Genomic DNA, 26,887 nt, shown 5'->3' with positions numbered 1-26,887 from the left:
TTTATTTTTCTCCCATACTTCACAAAAATATCCCGTGGTTACTAGGGGAAGATAACTCTATCTCGACAAGTGAAATTAACGTAAGTTGATTGTAAAACGATATCAGATACATAATGTATATGCAAAACTACGAAATTAGCTTTCGATATTTTTGCAGACTGTTACAAATGTAATGTAAACGAAAAATTTGTATCTAGTTGACGAAGAAAAATATTCAGAAATAGGGCGCTTTGTAGTGTAATCTGGCGTGTTATACATACATATGTATGTAAGTACATGTACATGTGTACGTAATAACCAGTCAAGCATGCAGTCCGACTTACGATCCCGTCTAGTTCTGTGTGCTGTCATGGTCTTTAAAACTTATTTGATATTACGGGTTTGTAATCCGTCTCTCTTGAATAACGTAGGAATGCAATGTTCAATGTTCATTAAAGCGAGACAATTTAGGGTACACCGTCGGTAATCAGATACAGGTGATGTTACGCTCTGTATGTGCATATAAGGTGACGTCTCCAAAGGCCAAACACAAAGTGAGTATACAATTATTACACATATTTGTGTATTGATGCAGTAACGTATCAATTTTACCTTCACAATGTACAAAAATATGACATTATGCGTCATTAGTGGTCCTTTTGTTTCAAATCAATGTGTCGCTTGGTGTTTAAACACTACATATTACACATGTATATATGGACCTATATATGTGTTGACATTGTATAAGACAGTCGCTGTTTTATGTTAAACATATAGCTTCTATATATACATGTTCGCTTTTTCATGGTGAACTGAAGTATTTAAAATCAAACTGTCATATACAATGACTCTGGTTTATGTGAAGTAAGCCTTTAAAGATTAATTGGAAACAACTGAAATCGATTCCTAAGATTTTAGACACTACTTAAACCAGTGATATTTTGTATGCTTAATTATTATATCACTTCCTAGATTTACTGGTACATGATTCAGGTCTAACCTTAGGTATTCCTGTTGAATCGTAGGTTGTTATGTTGCTTGTAAATTTTGACAATAGGTGTCTATATATCAGGCCTAACCTTAAATATTACCGCAGTTGTATTTTGTCAAAATATGCAAAAATTACAAATGTCAGTTTAGCAAATCCACAGGGTTCAATACATATTTCTGTCACCAAATAATCATGCCACTAGGTTTACTAGGGTCTATAGTATGTACAAGGAACACTTGCTTATGCGGATTCATCAGCAATCTTTATTTTCCCCAATATGGAGATATTTGTGCAGTAGTTACATTATAGTGAGGAAATGAGACAATACATATTCATATGTGAAAGTAAAATTATTGTGATAAAGTTCATCATTGATCCGCGCACGCGCGTTTTAGCTGTTTTTTTCCGATACAGGCGTAGGATGCTCACAGTGGTTACGAACTTAAAAGCGATAGTTTGGTGTTTAAGAAGTGTTTTGATGTAAGTAACCACTTACGTGAATTTCAACATTAACATACATAAAATATATCAAGCTGTATTATTTCTTTCCCTAATACCAATACGTGAAATGCATGATACGCAGTCTTCGTGCCAGGATCGACTATCCCCAGGCGATACAGCATACAAACACTGTCCAATAATGTAGTAAACTATGTCTCATCATCCAGCCATGCTCGGTTGTATCGAACAATTGTACTTATCAATCCTAATCGTATGAGTAAAAAAATAGTTTTTTACAAAGAGATCGAATAGTGTTTTGATTGCATTTAAGGTGGTATGAACGCAACGGGATATAGACATATTCAAAAAAACTGCTCAATCTATTTATTTACATAAATAAATCTATTTTTACATGTTCGTGATCAAAATTAAAACGATGTTGGTTGCTAAACTGGGTTACTACGGTAGTCAGGATAGCCGTAGATACAGTTCCGATTGTTAAATGTTATAGCTGCAGTTTGATATGAAATATAACAATGGCAACTTTCAATTATTTGTAATATGTTTTTTTCCCAATTTGATCATATATCAATATTATCTAATTCGAATAAAAAATGAGATAACCGAGGCGGACCGACTAACGGTATATATCATTGTCAGGGTAGTGATGCGGTCAGAAGTGGAGCGAGCCGCTGAGCTGCTGAATGTTTGTTATGTTTGTATCGGTGTACGAACGCAATATAGACTAAAGTCATGACTTTTATTTTATTGTTCGGAGGATAGACATGTGTTTGCATGGTGTGTGTAGCCTATTTTGAAGGCAAATACGGGGGGTTCAGCTGATGATACAGTTTCGGATAGGCTACATGTAATGTTTATTTCTTCTAGAAACCTGTGCATGATATTGTTCGCTTAGACGGTGACATAATTGTTCTCCGACAATCAAATGTTCTGTATATTTAGGTGATAGGAGTGACCGTACACACATACTGACGTAACTATGGGATTCCCCGAATATTCCTGAGGAAAGCCCCCCGGTTGTAGCCCCGACCAGTGATTCGTTTTGTTGTTTATTACCGTAACACTGCTTGTTCACATATTCTGTTTTGATGTCAAATTCATATTTAATTTGATCAAACCCTTTGTTGTTATTTTGAACCCCGTCAAGAGGAAACTTTGCTTACACTTCATACAGTGCTGTAAACTGAGTACTGACGAGTATAATATTGCTGTGCTACATAAGGATCAGTCTGGAAACCAATAGAAGACCAAAATCGTATTTTAGTTTATTGTCAATTCAAAGCAAATCTATCATTTGAGAAAAGGTTAAATGTAAATTAAGTAATTAAAATTTATTGAGATTATCATGTCACGCAAAATCTTACCGAAGCATGAGCTAGAAGTAGTTCGATCTTGCTCTGGGTTTATATTCATACGTCATTGCGATTACGCTAATTTGAATGCAACCCCCCCCTCCCGTTGACTGTATAGGGCCATATGTAAATATATCTGTATATCCGATATGTTAAAACCCATTTTGAAGCATTCCTAAGGTAATCTTCATTAACATGTACATTGTATGTTGATGTTAATTTTTGTGATAACTTAAAATATCGCAATGACGATATTTACAATTCTCCCACATATCTCATTGTGAACACGAAGAACAGCGTATCCGACCTCGGTAGCGATTATCTCCAAATTTCCCATCGAAAGAAAGATCCGTCATTACTTTGTCAAAAAGAATATCATTTGATAAAGCGTCCCTTGCTTCATGGTGCCAACTGAATTGGAAGACCTCGCCCATGTCACCCAATCGTCATGACATGTCAAAGAATACACTGACCTGTGTGTGTAGTCACGTCTGGTATGGCGTTGCCTGTTCTCGTTCCATTGGTAACGCAGGGTTTGTTATCGTATATTAATGACATCATGGACCTCCAGGTATCTATTGCCATGCATACAGATTCCATATTTTATCACTTTATGAGCAAATCTTAGATTCCTGAGTTAAAACATCCATTTACGTAATAGCTGAAGAGGCTGTTAAACATATACTATAATGTATTTGTACTAAAGATGCTACATCGCTGACAAATGTTGGTGTTTTTTCTCTATAAAAAACAGACGCAGGCGAATTAGTATTTTTCTTTAGTTACAAAGTTACATACTTTACACAATCACTAACATTGCAAACTTTGAGCTTATAACAAATATTAAAAATAATTACTTGCGCTCCGAACAAAATCCACGGAACATGTCCTATGGAATAAAATATTGATTGCGCATGCAACAAAAGCAAAACACATTGTTTTTTAACTTTTTGTTTTAAATAGACACGTATATATTCACGATTAAAGGGACAATTCAATCTTAGAGAACATTAAAATTAGTACATATATCGGGGAAAAAACCCAGTTCTAATGGAAATTAGATCAGTCGGTTTTACTGTGATATGCCTGAAAAGCCCATGGTGGTGACATGTGTGTAGATGTTCAAACTCGCTCGCTGCCCGCCATTACACATTGTGGTCGAACTTCTTGTATGCCGAACCCTGTCCTTTGCTCGTAAAGTAATGCAACTTTTGTCTAGAACTGCTCAAACCGCTCTGACAGTAGTGGTTTACATTATTAGGTGAATTGTCTTGCCTAAAATCATTTTATTACCTCCTCAGTGGTTATGTAGTTCATTTGTTTAACATGCGTGACTTTGGCTCGGGTATGGGTACAGAGTACATACTGTACCTGCTTAATCGTATTGATCAACGATTTGTAATTACAACGGTATCAATTAAAATACTTATTAATGACGTGGAATTTGTCAATATATTGAGTTAAATGTTTCATAAGAAATGTAGAACAATACATTTATGCCATATTGTGCTTCTTGATTATGTAAAAGAATTAGCCTGAGCGAATTGTCCCTTTAAACACCAATTATTGTTCATACTGATCAGTATCGTTTATGCTCTTTCGACGGCGGAGCATCTTTTTCACGTAAAAAGTGTACTATATAAGTTGAATTATTCATGGTATGGCAATGTTAGCTTAATTCACTTCCGTAACATACCCGTGAATATATCCACATGCGAACATTAAAAAGTTCCCAATCTGACATAACTAGATTAAATAAGTAAAACGCGAAAAATAAATCAAGCAAACAAAAACATAATTCGAAAGCTGACTTCGCATGCGAAGATATCTATACTTTTACAATACATGTATATCACAAAATATAGGAATGCTTCCTGTACAGATTATAGGAAAATATGTCATCAGACGTTCTAGATCCCAAATTCACCTTGAAATTGAATTAAAACGGTTGCTTCAAGATAACAGCGACTGACACTATGGATCCAGATACAGATGTGACAAAGCAGGCGTGGCAATATTATTCCCCAACATGACGTTAGTATATGTGTTTTAGGATATTTTAAATAACATCTTTCGTGAAACATGTTTTATGTACATATAGAGAGAGGGAAAAAGGATAGGTATATAAAAGGATTTAAAACCAACTAATTTAACGAATACCTCTTGTTAATGTTGTTGGATGATAAGTTAAAATTTATCTTTACAGAATAAGAAAACGTTATATGTTATGGACAGACAATTTGAGGAATTTTCAGTAGATTTGATACCCTTCACGAGTACTTTACGAACTCAGTAGGTTTCGTAATTAAATGTTTCTAAAGGTTGTTGATGACCATCACAATCCCACTGACACATACCACGCCGGACAATGACCAATGCCAATCGTCCGTCGTAATTGGTCGTGTCCGTTTTCTCTTACAATTCTTCACAATGTGGCGGTATTATTAGCTGATGGGATGACAGTTGTATTACAAGTGACATTCATGTGCTGTTGAGAGGTGGATTGGCCGGTATTTACCGAGACGTCTTTGTTATTGTTTGTTTATGATATCTTACCGCAGGTTGGAACAGTAAACTCCCAAACGACACCAGACATAGGCGCTCTACCCGTTACTTCTTTTTTTATTGGTGTACTCGCCTACTCTGACCCGAACATGACCCCGACTTTGACCCCTCGAGGACCGAGCTGACCTTAGGTACCCCTCGACCACAATTTGTAATGAGTGGTCAGTGCACAGTCCCCTCACTTAATGCTTTGTCCAGTCTGATCCTCACCTTTAAAGGCTTTAAATACAATTATTTATAGCGCGCATATCTGTACAGTCCAGATGCGATTTGTGTATGACTGCTAATGGATCCAGATCTGGCGGAGTGTGTATATACGTACTGGTCTGTTAAAACTGTCAAAATGTTGTGAATGCTCCATTTTATCTGTGAAAGTTTCTGTGTGGAGATCACAGGTAAGTCAGCCCGTATTTACGACATTTGATTCATTCAATGATTTAGTCAATATATTCTTCATGATAGTTCTTCATTATATTTACATTCAAATTTCTACTTATGACACATTTTACATAACAAAACACATATACTTGTGTATTTTCGATAAACTAATACAATTTGTATGTATTGTTTAAATGATGACACATTAAGTTAGCATTGCCATGTATGTATGTATGTATGAATGTAACAACGGAAATTCCTCCGTTTATTTTTTCGGAGCACCCGCCTATATGACGGTACAACGAAGTCAGATACACTCCACAAGGGATTACTGGGTTTAGTGTCTATGGCATCCAACAACCAACTCTACCAACACAAACTAACTACAATTTATATACAAACATGCACATGCAACCATAGACAGATAACAATTAATTTAACTATTACCATATACACCCAGTTATGATGAGAGTACACTAAGGTTTTTGTGTTATATTTCCATAACGTAAAAATATATATTCAAATTAATCCTTATAATTCAATTTACTAAAGATAATTTCTTCAATATTCAAAATTCATTTTTGGGACTCTTTTGTCTATGAAATCATTACGCCGTCATCTCAGCCAATCAGAAGCAACGTTACAAACGGCGACGCCATTTTTTCCTTTATGGGCTTATAAAGTAAATTTCTAAGCCAATGAAAATGGTCATAACAAGCAAAATTGAATTATATAAGAATAAAAGCATGAAATACAACGTTCGAAGTATACGTAGTGTATACACTGTAAGGATTCAACTGCATGAATAATGCCTAATCTTTACAAGCATATGTATCAATCATCATTTACTATAGTATTTTCGTAATGTAATTTAAAGGATGGCTAAGGTTTTACGTTATTACTTACAGAGACTTACAGTAATTCGAATAATGTTGTGAGCATTCCTCGCTCTGACAAAGACGCACGGTTCTGCCCCTGGTGCTAAGACATGTATGCATTATGCATTAATATATATAAATGTCATTATTTTCGCTTATTAAAATGTACAAACATAATACAGTATATGGAGTAGAACGATTGATTTGCGGTTTGTGTCATTCGTTTTTTTGTTTGGGTTTTTTTATGTTGTTTTTTTTCACCATTTTGTCTGACATATAAAATGTTTTTAAGGATGGTTAGTTTCATTCCTGGTCAAATAAGCCTATTGTTGTTTGGGGTTTAGCCAAGGTCTACTATACTCAAGATAAAAACAAGGATTCATTGTGTGGAATACCGCCTGATTCTGCACTTTTCAGTTACCTCTCCTATCTCATTGAGTTAAACGCTTACTTCATGCTAGGACCTGAAAGTAGTAATAAAGGAAATCACGTGCAAATTGTGCCAAGGTTAGATATGAAACTCCCTTGGATACCAGACGTTTTAAGTTCACTTTAGTGCAGCACTTCTGATTAGTTGGAAATGCTGTGAGCTAGATTCATATTTGTAGTTATAAACCGACTATATCCTATTCACAAAATATTTAACATCAGAGCATCCAAAATATCTATGATGATATTTTAGCATCGAGAAAAGGTATAACTATTACACCTGGAAATAATCTGTTATTATATTTTTAATAAACATCGTTAAACCTAACATAACAAAAGATTACTGAGAGTTTAATCCGATCATTATTTTAATACAGAAACTCTTAAACTTTCACATGACACAAAAAAGCTATAGATATAAACTTACATGTATCTTCATGAGACTGTATATCACATTATACCATACTTGACAAGACATTAAGTTTATCGAGGTGCAGTTACCAGCTGCTGAGATTCCGTAGGCGATTTTCCTATGGGAAATTAGATTCCTTATTCCGCATTCAAATTCTTGAAATATTGGCCGTTTGTGTTAACGTTGGATTTACAGCTTAGATCACATAATGACGGCCCCTCTTGTTGTGATGTTTTTGTTTGAATTGTGTCAGGATGTGGTCGTGTCCATTTTATAGTGTTATCTCACTGTATCATCTGCTAAAGAACTAACTATTCTGTATTTGCATATAAAAGAGTTATCTGCCCTTGCAGGCATGTATTGCTTGTGACGTCATCTGTTTGCTAGCGTTACGTCATATTTTTTTGAGAAAAATACGTGAATTGCGCTCACAAAATAATGACGTCACAATACATACCTACCCGCAAGGGAGGTAACTCTGTAATATGCCAAGACGGAATAGGGAACGTTGTTTGTTGGACGTTAAACACAAATAGCAATATAGAAATAAAGTATAAACATTAGTTCGCAATATAAATCGGAACATAACGTGGCGTATATTAATACTTTGACAATACTGAAAACACACTGGGGTTACTAACACTTGATTTTGTAAACAAGATGTAAAGGTTTAATGTTAATGTAAGGGAGCAAGGTAAAATGTGAAACTAACACATTTGATATTTGCAAACGTAGCAATCACATTTCAGTGAACATTCGCATTTTAATAGATTAGAGTAATACTTCGTTCGCGCAAATGCACTTAAATGCTATATCGAAAATATACAGAAAATGAGATCAGAACAACTATATAAAATCCATCAGCGTAAACTTTCCATAAAATCCTTAGCAGATTATTTACATGTAAACTACATACATAATATGTAGTTTAAAGTTTACAAACCATGTGAATTATATAAACTAAGCAAGGTTTATGGTAATGTATATCAGCATGTTTCGTGGTATATACCATACACTTACGGTAAACAAATATGTATATATACTCGACGACCAGCGTGCTCGTGTTATCACTATGGGATTCTAATAAAACACTTTGGCTGGTAATGTACTAGATATACCAGTAGGCTTTATAGATTTGAATCTGGCAGGGACTTTATAATTAATAACATCATGTATGTTGTCTACGGCTGTTCTGGATGGCTGTTGTCTATAACGAAAAAGACCGACAGTGTATTTATTTAGATAACTTGTCAGTGAAAATATGACCCTTATGATTTTAAATTTTTACACACAGATGTTTTCCTGTTTAAAGTCATTCCCCCAAGGCTAATTGATTAGGAGGCAATTAACTGTGGGAAGGCTACATTGTTTATTTATACGAATAGACCTACTATGTAACCACCTGATACTTTTATAACAAAAATTGCACGGTATTATATACATGTATATTTAGTCAAGTTTACCTGATGTCAAATACATTATATTAAATTGGCTGTAAAGCTGCAATATACTCAAAGTATCGACTTATTAATTCACCAGATTTTATCTATATCAAACAAACAATCAAAAAGATTACATATTTTTGAAAACCTCAAAGGAACCTAATGTACTGTACTTGTAGCGTATTTAAAAGAAATATAGTAATTGTCAGAGTCCATCTGATTCCAAATAATCTACTTAAACATATTTGCATTTTTGTCAGTGGATCTATTTGTGTCTTCGTTCCAGTTAAAAAAACCCTATAAATGTACTCTCATCGAAAGTATTCGCACGATACTGAAACTCTGTAAACATGTATTTACGACTGACTTTATAAAATTACTTTATATATCTACTACTGTATAAACGATACTATACCACAGGTAAATGGGAACATACTTTTATTTTTACCATAAATGTTATTGAACTATTATATTTATAGGTTCTTTTTAAAGCATGTTTGTGTGTTCTATAAACATGTACCACCCTGTCACAAAAATAAGATAAGTATTTACCCCAAAATGTTAAAACCTTTAGTTCAACTCCCCAATTACATCTGACCAGACAAACTAATATAGAGGTCAATATACTATGTAGATGGTCACGGCTTTGTGACGACCTCGGCCTTAACAATACTCATATCTCCGGGCGATATACAAATGTACAATTGACAGATTTTTACAAATGTATTTTATCCCGGTGGTCTTTTAAACGGGGTTTTATTCGACATTAATCTAAACTGATAGATGAAAGATTATTTCCCGCATGATTTGATGATTAGGTTGCTGTTAGGCAAACGACGTCGATGTAGACTTAACATTTTTGTCTGTTGACCATATACGTAATATACAATGTACATGGTCTACCCAAATGTTATTGTAGATACTCCGAGAGAGCCGATTCGCTTTTATCGAGTGTTGGTTTAATGCATTACGTTTGATTTAAACATTAAATGTAAAATGACAATTGTCCAACGTAGACAATACATATTTGTCTTGTATCTTGCTTTTAACTTCGCCACCCATGAATCATGTTACACTTGACACAAACATTTGTGTCAATTAGACACAACGCCTTTCTCTGAATTTGAAATATCCAGAACGTTTACAAGTATTAATATTGTGTGTACGGTTTTTTTGTAACTAGGTTATTTACAAGGAAGACTCCAGTAAAATGAATCCAACACTTTCAGTGAAATTATTCAATACAATCGCCTTGTTTGTTTTTTGTACCACAACTGCATCATCCAAAATCTTGTTCAAATAAATTGTATATATCTGAGTAAATTTTTCATCACAGTTTACATGTTATGGCAAAATATCCACTTTGAGAAAAGATATCAAATTCGAAGGCATATCAGTTGGAACATTTGGAACATGCTTTTAAATTAATGTTTTCCACTTTACGCTATCAATTCTGTTTTATTTTCTAAAATGTGTATCAGAAATATCATTTAAAATACAAGGATGTATGAGAATCACTACACAATCGTATGGACGTCTTTTTGTTTATATCGTCTGAACATTGATAAAGCCTCGCACTTAAAACTTAGTATGGTTTATTAAATAAGAAAATAGATAAATCATTGGAATGTTACGACTACCAAAATGCTTGTGATCCCATGTAAACAGATAGCAACCAAAGACATGTTGGTTAGCTGTTCAAATTTGCGAGTTAGATATTTTTTCGGGTAATTTTGATTGATGTTGGTCTATTTCTTGATATATTTATTCTAGTACTGTTCCTATTGATTTGTGAGTTTATACAGCTCTTATTTTTTATAATTAGTTGAATTTGTTCTACAGCTAAACGATTTATTCTGGTAGACCTCATATGCAATTAGGCTTCGCTATACTAGTTTTAATGTTAATCTGAATTTACATATTCGTCAATCACGCAATTGCTGTCGCTATCGCTGTCATATCATAAAGCTGGAGGACATGATATGGTGTTTATTTATACTGCAGGATTTAGGATCTGTGCTCTGGATAATATGTGTAGTCTTTTTCATGTGGAAGTTTCTGCTCCTGCTTGGCACTCAGCATACAAGGAGTAGGACGACTGGTTCGCCAGTTGTCAGAAAGGTGTCTTCGGTGGCATGCTTCGGTAAAATATGCACTATAAAAAGGGGGAGAGTTCAACTATACAAGAAGACGCAACGTTAACGTTACATGAATAAACCGCAGTCTCCCAAAACACGCACCACAAACACGCTACATACCGCATACATGGGAGGCCGTCCTTGCATGACCCTAGCTACAGTGTATTAAAAGGGCGTTAATTTAATCGAACAAACAGACAGAGAAATTTGCAGAAACTGTAAAGCCCAAACTATATAATTATCTATGTAACGAATGCACAATGGTATAATTGTCAGACAATGTCAATCGAACATTATCAGATTTCCATTTAGGCAGCCCGATGTATACAATAAGATATTTAATAAGTGCCAAAGTATGAATTTTACTTACTGAATAAGAATGGCTTCGTTTACTGTGCGCTATGAATGAAGCACCTGCGATACTCCAGGGGTTACTATCACTGACGTTACATCAGCTCTGAAGTATCTTATAGTAAAACTTGACACTTCCTTTGAAGATTACAGAGAGATTGACGCCCAACTTCAGAGTAAGACTGTTAAACACAGTGTACTGTTACTCGGTTCCTTTGATGTACATAAAAGGATCGAATTACCAATGTGTGCTCTTGCCTTCAGTTTTACTATGAGATAGTCTAGGGGTGGATATCATGCCAGTGATAGTAATCGCTGGAGTATTAAGGCCGTGCATGACCTAACAACGGATGTACTACACAGCCAAATCAGTTATTCATATCGGGAATAAGATTGCATTTTAGCATTCTCACATGGCCAATTGCACCACAATGTGATTATAGAAATCTTCATTTTCTTTAACCGTGGGTAGGATAATAAACAGATTTGACTGTATAATTCACTGGCATACTGAAAAAAAGAACGCATGTTGGTAGAGAGAGTAAGCTTGTTAAGGTTATTTAAATGTAACTAAACTCTGGGTCATATATAACATGCTTAATTCTAAGAAATGCCTTTGTTAAATAACTATGGTAATTGATTTTTCTTGGAACACTAACAAACGTTTATGAATCAGTAAGCGGTTAAACAACGTGCTACATTTTTTTATGTTACAACATTTATGTATCAGCATTGGGCTTGTACTAAGTGTAACAGACGGATGTTATGATATTTCAATCGCTTTTATGTAAAATCATTATGTATCATTAGCAGCAAAAGTCACTATAAAGGTTGTGTTTACATGCATGTTACAATGATTTACCTTAAGGTCTTAGGTCACTCTGTCACAAAATCTACAACATCAACATGTAATCCCAATTTATTGCATAATCCGGAGAATCGTGAAATGGTCTGTTTGATATGCGAGAAGTTTAAATACGCGTTTTTACCTAAGTGCGTCAGGCGGAAGTGGATAAAGCTCAAGTTTCCACGCCAAACTGAGAATTTAAGATAAAAATATCACGTGAAAAATTATTATCTTGATTTCACATCCAACGGAGTCATCTGGATGAACTTCACATGATTTGTAGTTAATCTAATATCATGTATTGGAAATAAGTGGTGTCTTTTTCGTACGATTTAAACGCAAGCACATGTAGTTTTTATATTTTCGTAATATATGTTGTTTCGCTATTATCATGCTAGGAGACGTAAAATGACATCCCGTTTTTAAAAATTCGCTTTTTTCTGCTGCGCCTTAGTTTTAAAACACATATATGTTTTTTTATTTGTATAGCAGTAAAATGTTTTAAATAAAATGAATCTTCTTAAATTCTAAGGGACAGATGTATAAACCTATAACACTATTTTGCTACCGGTGATTCGTTGTTCTCTCCGATCATTTACCATGCTATAGTCATAGTTTTAAAACTGTCTCAATTTCTATTTATAATGTAAAAGAGATATACTGTACTTGATAAGCACCTTTTCAACAACATTTTGTATGTTAAAAATGAACAATTTTCCTCTAGTGAAGCTTTTCAAATCAAATATACTGTCTAAATTAATAAGTATTGTCATCATAACCAATTCTCACTATTGATATTGAAAAGATTCAGGATGATTTTATGTACGATTTCAATCGTTATTTTCATTAAAGAATAGATTAAGTCAATAAGACAATGGTAATGACACTATATAGTTGAAGGAATCTAATTGTGTGTGGGTATAGATCTTAAAAAATATTATTATTTTTTTGATTATTTTGATAAAATTTGGCTGATTTTAGCAAAAGATCATGTTTTATATGTGTACATTTAGGGCTGTGGTCAGTACATCATGTTAGTGTCACGATGGTGACATTTGTCAGCTAGGTCACGGTCTTGGGTCAGTACAAGCGCTGAAATGATAAATGTACATGATGTATATATTTTGTATTTTAACTACACATGTCGCTGTGGTCAATGGCATTGCTGTACCTGAAAGATATCCATGTAAATATATTGTCATGTATAATGGAAAGCGTCGGTTTTTAGTTGTAAGTTGAACACAGTAAGAATGAATGTCCACACAGCTTTTATATAAATGCAAATTTTGGTCAGTTAATATAACTTTACATAGCCGAGTGTTGTGCCATTACATGGCCAGAAGGCTCCATGCGACAAGCTAAAGGTAAATATAAGTACACCTGTACCGTTACGGTATCTCGTTTTCGGGACGCCCAAATCCATATCTGCAGTCATTTTATTTCTCTTAATGTTTTGTGTACCCCAGAGCATATTAAATTCACATGGTACTAGCACAGTTTAAAATACCGCGTTTAAATACCAAGTGTTTATTGTCCTATTTGTTGACGACTGGACAATTACTCTTGATGACGTCACACTGGTCATTGTGCGACCTGTCCCAGACGGCTTAGAGTGTTAACACTGACTGATATTTATGTAACTAGAGCGTAACGGCTGAGAGAGGACAATTGTCCCTGTCCGAGTATTGTCCGAAATGACACAGAAGACAGCATAAAGTCTGCTTAAGATATAGATCAGTCTACATATTTTGATCGAGTATATTTATTTGTGCTAGAAACATCAACATCCAGTCACACTGTGTGCCGTACATACATATACTATAGATGTACATGTATGTACTTAAGTCTCTCTTACATATTTGTAGTATATGCATCTGGAATTACATATACTTTAACACCTGTCATTGTAACAGTGTACATAAAATAAGTGGAGTGCGCAGGGACACATTTTCACGGATAAAGTACTGATGGATTGAATGGGATTAGCAAATATTTTAGTTTGACATTCAAGGTATGTGCTGTTTACATCATTCATTGACAATATCTTTAAATATAGCTGTATATATATATCAATGTTGTCACCTTTCAAGGTCACTGTCAAAGTCTCGTGTACAGAGAGGTAGAACTGCGCAGCACAGCGTGGGTGTCTACAATAGTACCTTTTTTCGAGTGATCTCAATTTTACTCATATGATAATGTTCACAACTCATATTGTTGTCGTGTGTATTTTACTTCCAATATCAATATTGTCGCTGTGGAGCAGGTACATTCTATATAAAACACATTCCAGACAAAGCATGCTACTATACATGTACATTGTACATGTATTTCTATGATTTGTATACAATAAAGGATAATTAACTAAAACGTAAACCAATAACAAAATATACATGTGTTTTGGCGATAGTTTCCCATTCCCAGTCGATGTTTATCGTAAATAGGAGTGACTGTGTATGTGTCGTAGTGTTACAGTAGGTAGAGGCTGTACTTATAAGTACTCTGTACTAACTGACCCATATTATGTGTACTAAACAACACTTTGAGTGGAAATATAACGCTTCGACATACGTAAAGGAAAAGAGACACAAAAAGTAGTTTTATTCGCAGTATTCTAGTCCGCGTGCGATTTATTTAAATATGCTCCATCGCCGACAGAGCATAAATGATATTCATCATTTGAACAATAATTGGCGTGTAATAGTGTATATATCTGTCTAATTAACACCAAAAACTAATATGAAATAATTTATTTTGCCTTTGGTGCATGCGCAATTATTACTTCATTCCATATAGGATATAGTGCCGCGGAATTTTTTCGAGATGCAATTAATTATTTTTCATATTTTTACCTTGAAGTAAAATTAGAAACTCAAACTTTTCAATGGTGGTAATTGTGTAAAGTACGTAACTTTTGTAACTGAAGAAAAATACTAAATCGTCTGCTCCTGTTTTTGATAGTGAAAAAACATCATTTGTCAGCGGTGGAGCATCTTTAAGACGGACTATCAATTTACACCAATATCATATAGCCGTCACGTGTTTATTATGACGGATTTCACGACCACATTTATTACCTAATACCTATATCGTAAAATGAGGTTTAACTACACGTATCGGTTAATATTACGATATCATATCGTCACGTTTACTTGTAAATCTGGTTGATAACAATCACGCTCTAGCTATATGCCCGCTGGACGTCATTACGTCACGCGGCGCGGCGTAGCTTGTATACTGTCGGGGAATGAATCGATGTATGTACTAAATATTCCTGACTCTAACCTATGTTCTTACCTGTAGCTACTGTTCGTACCTGACTAAATAGATAAACCAAATAGCTAATTTTGACAGGTAGACCTATCCTGTATTTCTCAATATTGAGATCACATGCCTTACAGGAATGAATGTTTATAACATTAACCCGGTTAAACTAAAAACGTGTAATTCGTTATGACAGTACCTGAAACTGATGTTTAAATATATCGGTACCCTCATATCCAAACTACATAGATCGTTATCTTATGTGAACATATCATCAATTCTATATTGGTTGGTTGATTAAGCTTAACATACTTTAAACAGCTAATGTCATTTAAGGACCCCTCGACTGCATGTTATGTGTGTTCCAAGTGTGAATGTGCATTCTTTGTATATATCTTCAAGGAGGTGGCGGCGGTATATTCTAGTCGTTGATCTTTGTAACAGTGGAAATGCCGTTTTATAGTTTAATATCAATAACACGAACCGTCAGATAACCAAACAGCACATCACACTACCACTCTAATAGACTATTATGGACTATGGTGTGTCTTTGCAACAATACAGAAGCCGAAGCCTTCTTTACGGGGGCGAGCGCTCACCTGAAGGCCAAAATGAAGATCCATTCTAATGCCCTCTGCAAGGCAAAAATTCTATAGGGTGGTCACACATATAAAAAATATACATATATGCGTCGAATATGTCCAGTTCTTTTGATGATACATCTAATTATGTATTTATTTATTTATTGATTCAAAACTACATTCATAACAACACTGCGACTTATTAGTAGTTCGTATTTGATTGATATTTATTTTTGTAAGCGGACATGTACTTCCAGGAATATGATACCATTTAATGTTACACAATGCTCCTGTTTTTAAACGTACCACTTGTATCTGTTATTTATTGTCTCTGTGCCATTTCAGGCGGTTGCGGATGGTGTGACAAAGATATAGAGATATAATGACATAAAAGACATGTTTACCTCCGCAGCTTAATTCCACGTCCTAATGTAAAGATCAATTTTTGTTTGGTTAAAGGTTTATCATTGGATTATAGTATTCCTCTGTGTCGCCAATAAAACGGTTCTAGGTATTCTTATATGAATAAACCTCTATAAATATCAATGATATCGGGAGTTATTCCCCTTGGGTGTCATAGGACCGCAGGTGTTGTATTAGTTTACTATACATTCTGTATATTTGCTTGTCTTAACCAACGTTGAAGAACATTAGAACATAGAGACGAACTGGTACTATAAGAACAAGTTTCGCTGAAACGGTATTTGTAGTTGTTTTGTATAACTAATACATGACTTGTAGTTTGGCCCTAAGTTACCTTAGTTATCGATGGGCCGTAATACTCACACAAACAATCAAACAAACAATAACAAACTAATGTATGACGTTATCGCGTATATTTAAATGTCGCACCCACCCCCTCTGAGTTTTCACCGTAATGAACACGATGCTTAATTATATTATTAGTTGATCAAGCATATAGAAAGTTATCCTGCCGTGACTAAGATATGGCGATTATATGGGATATGCGCACAAACTCCAAAATCAACACAAATATCCACTATGAAACACAACTACATAAAAGTTTGTGATTTGTACTTGATGAAAAGAAAATGGCCGTAAGATATTGATTTGATTATTAATGAACCTATAGAAATGGTCTGCACCATTTATAACGTTTGTTTTTATTATATACAGACAAATCGTCCATATAAATCATACAAAAATTTATATTAATTACCAAATTTGAGACAACCAATGCTTTATCACTGGACAGGACTTACTGGATTACTTACTTATGTAAATATCAATTGTGGAAATGTTTTGTCTACTTTACAGGAACTACCATACATAGGGACACATGGAAGGATGCGAGGAACCGCAATGTTCTGGCTGACTAGGTCTACCACAGATACTAGACATTGTTAACGTAACACACCCACCACCAACAATGAGTAAGAAGAAGGTAGGTACGATAAGACTATAAGACTCTTTTCTATGTGGATACGAAGGATAGGGATGTTCTACTCTCTTATAAGACCATAATACTCTTTCCTATGTGAATAAGAAGGATAGGAATATCCTAACCTCTTATAAGAATATAAGAATCTTTCCTATGTGGATAGGAATATTCAACTCGAGGATCACAAAACGTTGTAAACCCGAGGATTGTCGAGAGATTTACAACGGTTTGTGATCGCGAAAGTAGAATAATCCTTCATATCCACATATGAAAAAGTATTTTTCTCTCATGCTTGGACGTTTTTATTGCTATTTTAAAATTATAATATCACGCCAATTTGCAAACAGAGAACCTGCGACTGCAACTCAATTCTCCAGACATGAAAATTGTGTGATATCTTTACACCACAATGCAACACAAATTCCATTTTTGTATCATTTATAGTGAAATCAGCCTAGTTTATGAAGAAAATAACATTTAAGTTTTACCGAGATATAGTGATTTTCTTGCAGCAGTGACGTCACTGGTAGCTATGAAATACAGTCTCAGGCGACATGAATGTATTACATGGTATAAATAAGTATTACACATTGTACACCGTTAGGCATGAGAGAAAAAAGCATTTATCAACCTTAGACAAATAAACAAAAAATATTGACAACACATAGATTTGCTTTAAGTCACGTAAAATTGTATTTGTGGTAAAATGTTATAGAAAGAAAATTAACACAAATGACTATCTTTGGAAACGAATTAAATCTAGGTAAATGTTTCGCGCGATTGCTCGCAACATTTAAATCAAGAACTGATTTTGGGGATTGGTCATCAAAATTCTTTGTGAGGAAAACACGTATATATGTGTTATTTAAGGAATGATTTTTATTTTTTTGATGTTTACTGGTGTGTAAACTGCATTTGTTGGACAGATACTTTAAATGACGTGCGTTAAAATATTTGTCCAGCAAATGCAGTCTACACACTGTACATTAAACAAGGAATAAAAATAAATCCTTATATTTACATTTCAACTGACTATTTCTTTTAAATTCTATATATGTTCCTATAAAATAAAAATTTTCTCTCAATATTTTACGATTGATGTAAAAACCGATCAATTGATTTGAATTGAAAAAACCGGAAATGGAAATATCCATAAATAATAATGACAGGTTGTGAAGGATTAGAACTGTGTTAGCAAACAATATAACCAAGAAAAATCAAAAAGAAATCACAAACAAACCTGCTGGAAAATAATAATCATAGCCCAAGGAAGAATTGACAAAAAGTTAAGATTTGTAATTCCGAAAATGCTCCATCTTGGTATAATAAGCAATAATAGCTGGTCTGGTTGTCTTATATATCCGTTGTTTTTAATTAGTAAATAGTATGGAGCTATGTGTACTGCAATAACGACGTAACACAACATTTCTAACACTGTTCTCACACATAGCAGTTAAAATATCTAAATCAAAACCGGTTATGAAACAGATAGTGTTTTGACGCTTTGCCAAGGGAAACCCAGAACTACCTAGCTAGATACATGTACCACTAGCATAATTGCGTAAATGGTAACGGTGGGAAATAAATCTGTTCAATTTCCAGAGTCTTTAAGGCTTTATGAATTGAAATAAAACACCATCTGCGTATACGTGAGAGTTCGTATATAGCAGAAAATACGGAAATTGAGAAAAATTGGCCCCAATCAAAAATCCGAACAAGATAGTGAGACTGGCATACTAAATACACGTACATTATTACAATTCAAACAAAATATTACTTTAATTAATTGAAAATGATTGAACAGCAGTGTCATTGATCAATTCTTTATTATTAGTTTAGTTTCAATATGTTGTTCATTTTTGTTTTGATATCAACTTTAAACACTAAACTTTGTTTTGCATTGGTTATGACCTGTTAACACTATGGGAACGTCTACAGGACTTTCAAAGCAGGAGCACACGGATTTCCCTATAATTACCCATCAAGTGTCTTTTTAACTACAGTAATGCTACGTGTAAATTGATGCAATTATTGTATAGCGATCGTCCTCGGCTGCCTACACTGAGAGTCTAGGGATTACGCTAGGATCGGCATGCGCGCTATGATTGAAATATATAGTACATGTTACGCGCCGCTAATAACTCTCTCCATTCCACCGCAGTACAACCTCACAACCATGGCCGATACCAACTCCATCAAGAGTGTATCGAACGGCTCCAATGGCATAAGGGTGTCCGAAAGTAAAGAGGATATCGCCTTGCAAACAGTGAGTATTGGTGTGAAAATGATTTAACAGCAGGTATAGTATACAGCGATAATGTGTGAGATAGGAGTTGACTCATATCTTTTATCTTACAAAATGTTAATTATGTTACCATAAAAGTTTGTGTACAGTGTATCTCTACTAGCTCAATATCCTGAGATGACAAAGTTACACAAACAATGGTTTGGTTATCAAAGTGTATTACCATTGAAGTGAAACATTTTGCGGTTAAATCTTATAGAGAATAAGAAACATGTTGTGGTCCAACATTTTACCTTTTTTTCCAGTTTAAATCCAGAATAGCAGATATCGTTAAAAGAGATCATGATGATTTCTACCTACGGAAATGGCTCAAAGGTAAGTCATTCTCTTATAAATCTATGTTTAGAGAGAGATAGAGAATGAAGAGAGCAGGTGCATTTACAAACGTTTATCATTTATCAAGGAAATAAAAGGATAAACATGTGCGTTCAGAGATAATTTTATCATGCAAATTATTGTTCTTTTTTTCTTTAGCCAAATACGTTATGTTGAGTAACTGTTGAATTAATTATTCATTTTTTATACTTTTTCATTATACTTGTATAGTTACATATCAATCATATTTAACAGGTTTAGGTAGACAATGACAGCTAAGGTCACATAAGGTCAGATGTCAAGCGGTACATCGATACACATTGTAAAAGTATTGAATATGTTGGATAGTTAGTGGTAAACATGTCATTAATTGTTTCACATTGCACTCATCATATAAAAATTTGAATATCTAACGATGTAATATGCGTAGTTTGTTACTTACTTAATGTTACCTGGATAAACTTCACAACTAAGACCGAACCCAAACGCATAGGAAGAAATTAAGATGAAATATTGAATGTCAATATAACAGCTTTGTTTTCTAGTTGTGTAACGTTGTCTATCTATAGCATTGACACGTGTCATGTAGTTAGTTACGTAAAGTAGGTAGATCTATTCCGTTATCACGCAAACTATAAGAGGTCATTAAAGGAAGCGATAATATTAATATTTTTGTCCTGACGTGTAACATCCCACCAAGAAGTAGAGCACATGTACTATATCATAATCCGAATTATATATATATATATTAATATATCTTTATCACTTAATTTGAAATAAATATGAAAAGAATAATTATAGAATAAATAGAAAATATGAAATAAATGGAAAGGCGGAAAGTTTGCACCATTTCATTCATTACACGCATACCTATAAGTTGTCAATATAACGTGTTTATGTACATATTTATATCAAATAAGGCTGTTTGTGGTGCCATATTAATATTGGGCATTCCTTTTCGGTTCTAAGGGATTGTTGGTATATATCACCATATGAAGAGAACGTACAGATTACCGAGAGAGACATGTAAACTTTCATGGTTGTTTCGATATGCCTGTCGTATAATGGTTGTCAAAATGACACGATCTACATATGTATAACAAACTCACTCAGATGCAAATCATGATGCTTTTATTATATTAATGTACTACATTGGGATGTTTCGTATTTGTGTCAATGTTAGAAAATTCAATCTTCGAAAAAGGTGATCCATGGGTAAATAATACATACCGTACTTTTATGACCAGTTCGCCATATTTTTTAAGTTGTTAAAACCTTCCATTCCTGCTATAAATACAATATTAGTGTTTGAAATATATCTAGCTATCATGTACATACAGAGTTTGTATTTGAGAAAACGGTGCCATAAGCTATGTCACAATGTATTAAATGTAAATTTTATTGTTTTTGTTGTAATTGTATGATCATGTACTTGTAGCTCGCTGTTTCGACATCGACAAGGCAGAAACGATGTACCGGACGGTAAGTAAAATATTATCTCAGCTTAAAGAGGCATACAGATTTTGTGGTTCATCCTGTATAAACTGGACTGAACAAGTTATATATAACACAAAGACACACCAAACAAGATAAATCAGAAACTAGCTTTGCTCTGACAAATCTCGTATTCTCCCGTTAAAAAGGCTTCCTGGTCACGCGACGCGATAGGTTAATTAACACGTGAGTGACAATAATCGCCTTGGTGAGAGAAAAAATGGCGTGACGAATAATCACTCAACTACAGGTCATGGAACACCATAATAAATGACAATTAAACACCAGTTTCATTGAAAGATATAGCAACTATTATTGACAACGGTATATTACAATTACATAAATACACATACACGTATATTAAAATGTCACATATTCAAAATCATATTAAACTTAAGACATTAGTATTTCTACTAATAAGTACTTCTCATTAGCATGTCCCTTGTGACAAAGTCAAAATCTGTATTGATTTGCGATTTTCTAGTGATTTGCTGTTTGTTGATTGACTTTATCTCTGGCCGTATCTGACGACCGAAATCCACTTTGAAACACTAATTAATCAAGACGTGTCTTGACCAGTGATACTCGTGTGTTATCAATGTTACCAGTATGAATCCCAGCCAAAGGCATCAACAATCCACCTTGGTCCCACGTTAAAATAAAGAAAGCCTTAATTTCTCTATTCCTTTTACATTACTGTGATGCTTTGTTTAATTAATTAACGTCCTATTAACAGCTATGGTCATGTAAGGACGGCCTCCCATGTATGCGGTATGTTGCGTGTATGTTGCGCGAGGTGCGTGTTTTGGGAGACTTCGGTATATTCATGTTGAGTCTTCTTGTATAGTGGAACTACTGTGATGCATAATGTTTTTTAATAACACTTTATCATCAACTAATAAAAATAAATATATAAAAAGGAAAAATACTGAATTTTGTATTTAAAACCGATTATTTTAAATATCTTAAAAGGGTGACCGAAATCACAACACTCACATTTCCAGTCAGTTGATGTCTAAATGAAATAGCTGAAGACTTAATGTGTTAATTACATATATATATTAATTATCTCCGATACTAGATCCTTGCATTTCAGTATGACGTTCCGAAAATGCGTACACATATAAGGATTTTTATTCATTCATTTATTTTATCATACATTCATACCGTTAATATACATATTTAAACGGAAATATCCATTTTATACTATTTGTTTCAGAGTATGGCCTTCCGTGAGAAGATGAATGTGGACCGTATCCTTCAGGAATATGATCCTCCTCCGGTATGTGCTTCTCGTTACTTACCGTCTTTTTATGCGTGGTACATAGATGATCGTACATGAGTTGGGTTAGGCTCGTGGCATATCAAATTATTAAACTCGTTTGATTTTCAAATTTAAGTAAAACTTTAAATTCGTCTCTATATAAAACAGTAGAAATCCGAATAGGATGTGACGTTTCCGTCTACTGAAACAATCATGTAATGTCATATATATATTATGACGTCAAAACTACATGTGACGTCATAATAGTGTTATTACACATTTATTTTACGATACTGCTATAATAGCCGTATGACATAGCTGGACAAGCCAGTTATATGATAAATGTAATTCTTGTATTTTTCATTTATTTATTGCTGTTGTTGTTGTTGGGGTATGGGGAAGAGTAAAATCATTCTATGAAAACATGTCGCTTCCAAAACACCTAAACAGTAGATATTCTAAACTATTTCGAAAAATTGAATCGATACGCCGTACGATAAGTTGTAAGTATAACAATAGCTTGTTCACTTGCTCCTCACAGAAAGAAGAAAAAAGTTCCAAATTTATTGAAATGATTACACAACAGGTTACGAAACGAATTTATGTAATGGTTAGACACAAATTAAAATAACTGTAAAACTCACTCACAAAAACAATTTAAAATCATCTTAGCAACAAACACAGTCACGCCTCTAATTGATATATGGTAATGAGTGAGTGTTTGACAAAGACAACCTGAGCTCGAACCTTTGCAAATCGAAATCAATTGGCACAATTAAATTACGTCAGTAATTAGGTGTGCTGGCGTAATTTAAGTTTACAAAATAATTGTATTATGCTGATTGCAAGTTAATTACACCTTGTTCTGGTTGTATGTCTCCAACTTTTCTTTATATCACATAATACACTGTATATTTTTTTAATCGTCTTTTAGTATATTTTTCGTGTGTCATTTTAGGTTCTTAAAAAATATCTAACCGGAGGTTTTATCGGACACGCGTTGGACGGTTCACAGATCCGAGTAGAGCTGTTCGGCAGACTGGACATTAAGGGAATCATGTGCTCTGTCCGTAAATCTGACCTGGAGAAAACTAAAATCCTCCAGTGTGAGATGACAGTTCAGGATCTAAAGGAAAGAACGCAATTGGTAGGTAATTCAACTTGATTTGACTTTTTTATTTGAATTATGTATACCAATGTCCTAATGTAAATAACGCACGTATCATGTGTTACCCGATTAAGATTTATTTGATTGTTGTTTCTATTGGTGCTGGAATGACGTCAAAAGAAGATGTCCCGCGCTAACGTCATTTTAGCGGGAAGATTACAAATAATAACATTCCATCAACACTAGAGATACTAGTCCCACATAGACGTTAGGGGGTATTATTGATTCTCCATATTTAGAAATGTAATAGTTGAAGGGAGACAACTCAATTTGTTTTCTTTCTTCTTACATTTTGATTCTTCACTAATCGATTTAAATGTGTATACTATTATGATAACCTCTAGACAGCACGTGCGTGGTCGAAGTTGCTTTTTATGTGCATGCATCTATATACTGCGAAATCATTATACAGTGTAATTTTTGCTTTTCATTTTTGACCAAGATTAACGGATATACATACCAGCGAAACATAGAATTAAACGAAACTATTTTATTCTGTTCTATGCCATTCAGGACCAAAATTTAAATTGAGAATTTAGCTCTTCGGAAATAAAAGATTTCACAATATTCTTTTACAACACTTTTTTCAAAGTAAATTACCCTGTCAAAAAGAAATTTCTGATTGAATTTGCCACCCGAATTCTGGTTCTTTTTCTTGCTTCAAATTTTGCTGAATATCTTTTCATTATGGACAGTGTGTATAATGTAAAAATATTCAATGCAATTTGTAGAAAGAATACTCTCATCAATTTTACTTTTACTTAAAAAAAGTACCTGGTAATGTGTTTTACATTGTGCTACTATTCACGTCAACATGTTATTCTCTTTATAAAGACTGGGACCAGGGTGGACGGACTGACGGTTATATTTGATATGGAAGGTGTCAGTACAAAGATGCTTTGGAGACCTGGTAAGCAATTACCAATAATAGATAATAATGTCATTATATTTCACCATACTCTCAAAGAGTAATTGGAAAGCAAAAATAATTTCTTTTGGACATACTTTTAGATTCAAATCGTAGTATTTAAAAACAAAACATACGTTTTGGAATGAGATTGTCGTGGTCATTATTTCAAACGAAGAAATAATAGTGGATTCTTTGTACCACGGAATTATTTGAATGATTCAAATCTCAAATGAAAGTAATCCAGAATTTTTTATGTTACACAGTATACATGAACTTTGTATATTACATATAATGATAATTAAAGCAATATTGAGACATTTAAAAGTGAATAAGTCACAATTTAAACGAATTTCTTTGGAGTTAAACTTTATTCTACTTATAAATGTATTTTATATCCTCTTTATATGTGCCACATTTTCATGAATGAATAAAGATAATTCTCTATATTTTACAATATTTAATTTATCTTGACAATGTGTAAGAGGTGCTGGTAAGCTGAACATGTAATCAGGTTTAAATTAAGTCTGTCATTATTATTAGATATCGTCGATGTCAATAAAAAGAAATAATACAATACATATATCTCATTAAAATGTATAAGGAATAACTCACAATTATGTATTTGTATATATAACACTAAGATAAGGGAGGTTTCATTATTACACTACCTGTTTTAATGATCAGTTCTGTTTAACTAGGTATGCAGATGTATCTTTACCTGGTAAAACTGCTGGAGGATAACTACCCGGAAATGATGAGGCGATTACTCGTCATTAATGGTATGGTATCAATTCTATAAATTCCGTAAAGCCGCGAAATTAAATGTTTCAGTACTGGCGTTCGTTCCCATGCGTTCGGCGTTTCGTTTTGTAGCATGTTACGTAGCAGTTACGTTATCGTTACGCAATTTAACGTTTGGTTATCGTTTGCGCGGCACATTCCCTAACGCTAGAATCGCGAAAATTGATCCGCGAAGGTTAATGAGAAATCGTTAGCGTTAATTTTATCTACCTTTAAAATCCATATCGCGAAAATTTCAAATGGTAACATATGATTTTCTCGTTTTTAGATCAAATAAAAAAAATGGTGTGCTTATATAAGACAACTTGCTCCAAAACAGCTCACGTGACACGGCTTGATGAAGGGGTACATTTTGAGATGCTGACCAATCGATATAGACCGATATATCAATGTCTTTAGTATTCATTATTTTCATCATAAAGCGAGAAAGAGTATTTTCTCTGTGTTTACGTCTGTATCACACTTTTATTTCCGTGTATTCTATATCTTGGATATTTGTTTATTTTAATAAATATCTGCAAACACATTAATTTAATATTTGTTTTACATAGCCCCAAAGATATTTCCCCTGCTGTATAAGCTGGCCAGACCACTCATCAGTGATGATATGAAGAATAAAATTCACATAGCAGGAGGTAGGCGATTATAACCTGTTACTTCATATTTTTGTTTGATATAACATTTATACAACATTTTATAAACATTTAACATTTTGTTTCATTAGTAATACTTTCTAACTAACTGATGCGTTCTACAAACTTGAAAAGGGGTTATGGTATAATAGGATACATAATTTGCCTCTCTTAATATTAATTTACTAATAAATCATGTGGATCTATAACAGGTGACTACAAAGAGTTGCTGTACAAGTATATTGATCCAGGTCACATACCGGCATGTTTTGGCGGGACACTTACCGACCCAGATGGTAATCCAAGGTGTGTCACCAAAGTAAGTAAGCAAACGATAGATAAAATTTGTATATTATTGAGTAATACGTCATAAATATGAAAAAAATGATAATATTAAATGAGGCATATTTTATCACTACACGCACAATAAATATATATATATGCATTCTTATTGTTACTTGATTAGGTGTAAAATCATATTAGCAATTCAGGTAGTTTAAGGTCGGCCTGACCTGAATGGGATTTGTTGA

General features: G+C 33.8%; 1 protein-coding gene across 4 annotated transcripts in view; it reads left to right on the top strand.

Annotated features, from left to right (window-relative positions):
- Positions 1 to 375: 375 nt before the first annotated feature.
- The window catches only part of LOC138331788 (retinal-binding protein-like), a 31,128-nt gene continuing 4,616 nt past the window's right edge, over positions 376 to 26,887 (top strand). Inside the window, exons 1-11 of one of the 4 annotated variants that reach the window (XM_069279559.1) lie at positions 376 to 533; positions 17,345 to 17,471; positions 19,630 to 19,734; positions 20,019 to 20,088; positions 21,527 to 21,570; positions 22,802 to 22,864; positions 23,805 to 23,993; positions 24,849 to 24,924; positions 25,623 to 25,703; positions 26,277 to 26,360; positions 26,570 to 26,676. In XM_069279559.1, coding sequence (XP_069135660.1) covers positions 17,457 to 17,471; positions 19,630 to 19,734; positions 20,019 to 20,088; positions 21,527 to 21,570; positions 22,802 to 22,864; positions 23,805 to 23,993; positions 24,849 to 24,924; positions 25,623 to 25,703; positions 26,277 to 26,360; positions 26,570 to 26,676 — 834 coding nt within the window. In that variant the 5' untranslated portion in view covers positions 376 to 533; positions 17,345 to 17,456. Of the gene's footprint in view, positions 534 to 5,613; positions 5,745 to 13,521; positions 13,589 to 13,823; positions 14,236 to 17,344; positions 17,472 to 19,629; positions 19,735 to 20,018; positions 20,089 to 21,526; positions 21,571 to 22,801; positions 22,865 to 23,804; positions 23,994 to 24,848; positions 24,925 to 25,622; positions 25,704 to 26,276; positions 26,361 to 26,569; positions 26,677 to 26,887 lie in introns of those variants that run through there. The other 3 variants (XM_069279560.1, XM_069279561.1, XM_069279558.1) reach the window with 3 other exon arrangements.

This window comes from Argopecten irradians, chromosome 9, assembly GCF_041381155.1.
Source record: "Argopecten irradians isolate NY chromosome 9, Ai_NY, whole genome shotgun sequence".
Classification (NCBI taxonomy): Eukaryota; Metazoa; Mollusca; class Bivalvia; order Pectinida; family Pectinidae; genus Argopecten; species Argopecten irradians.
Note: the sequence above shows the minus strand (reverse complement) of the source record. Positions and strands in the feature narration are given on the sequence as shown.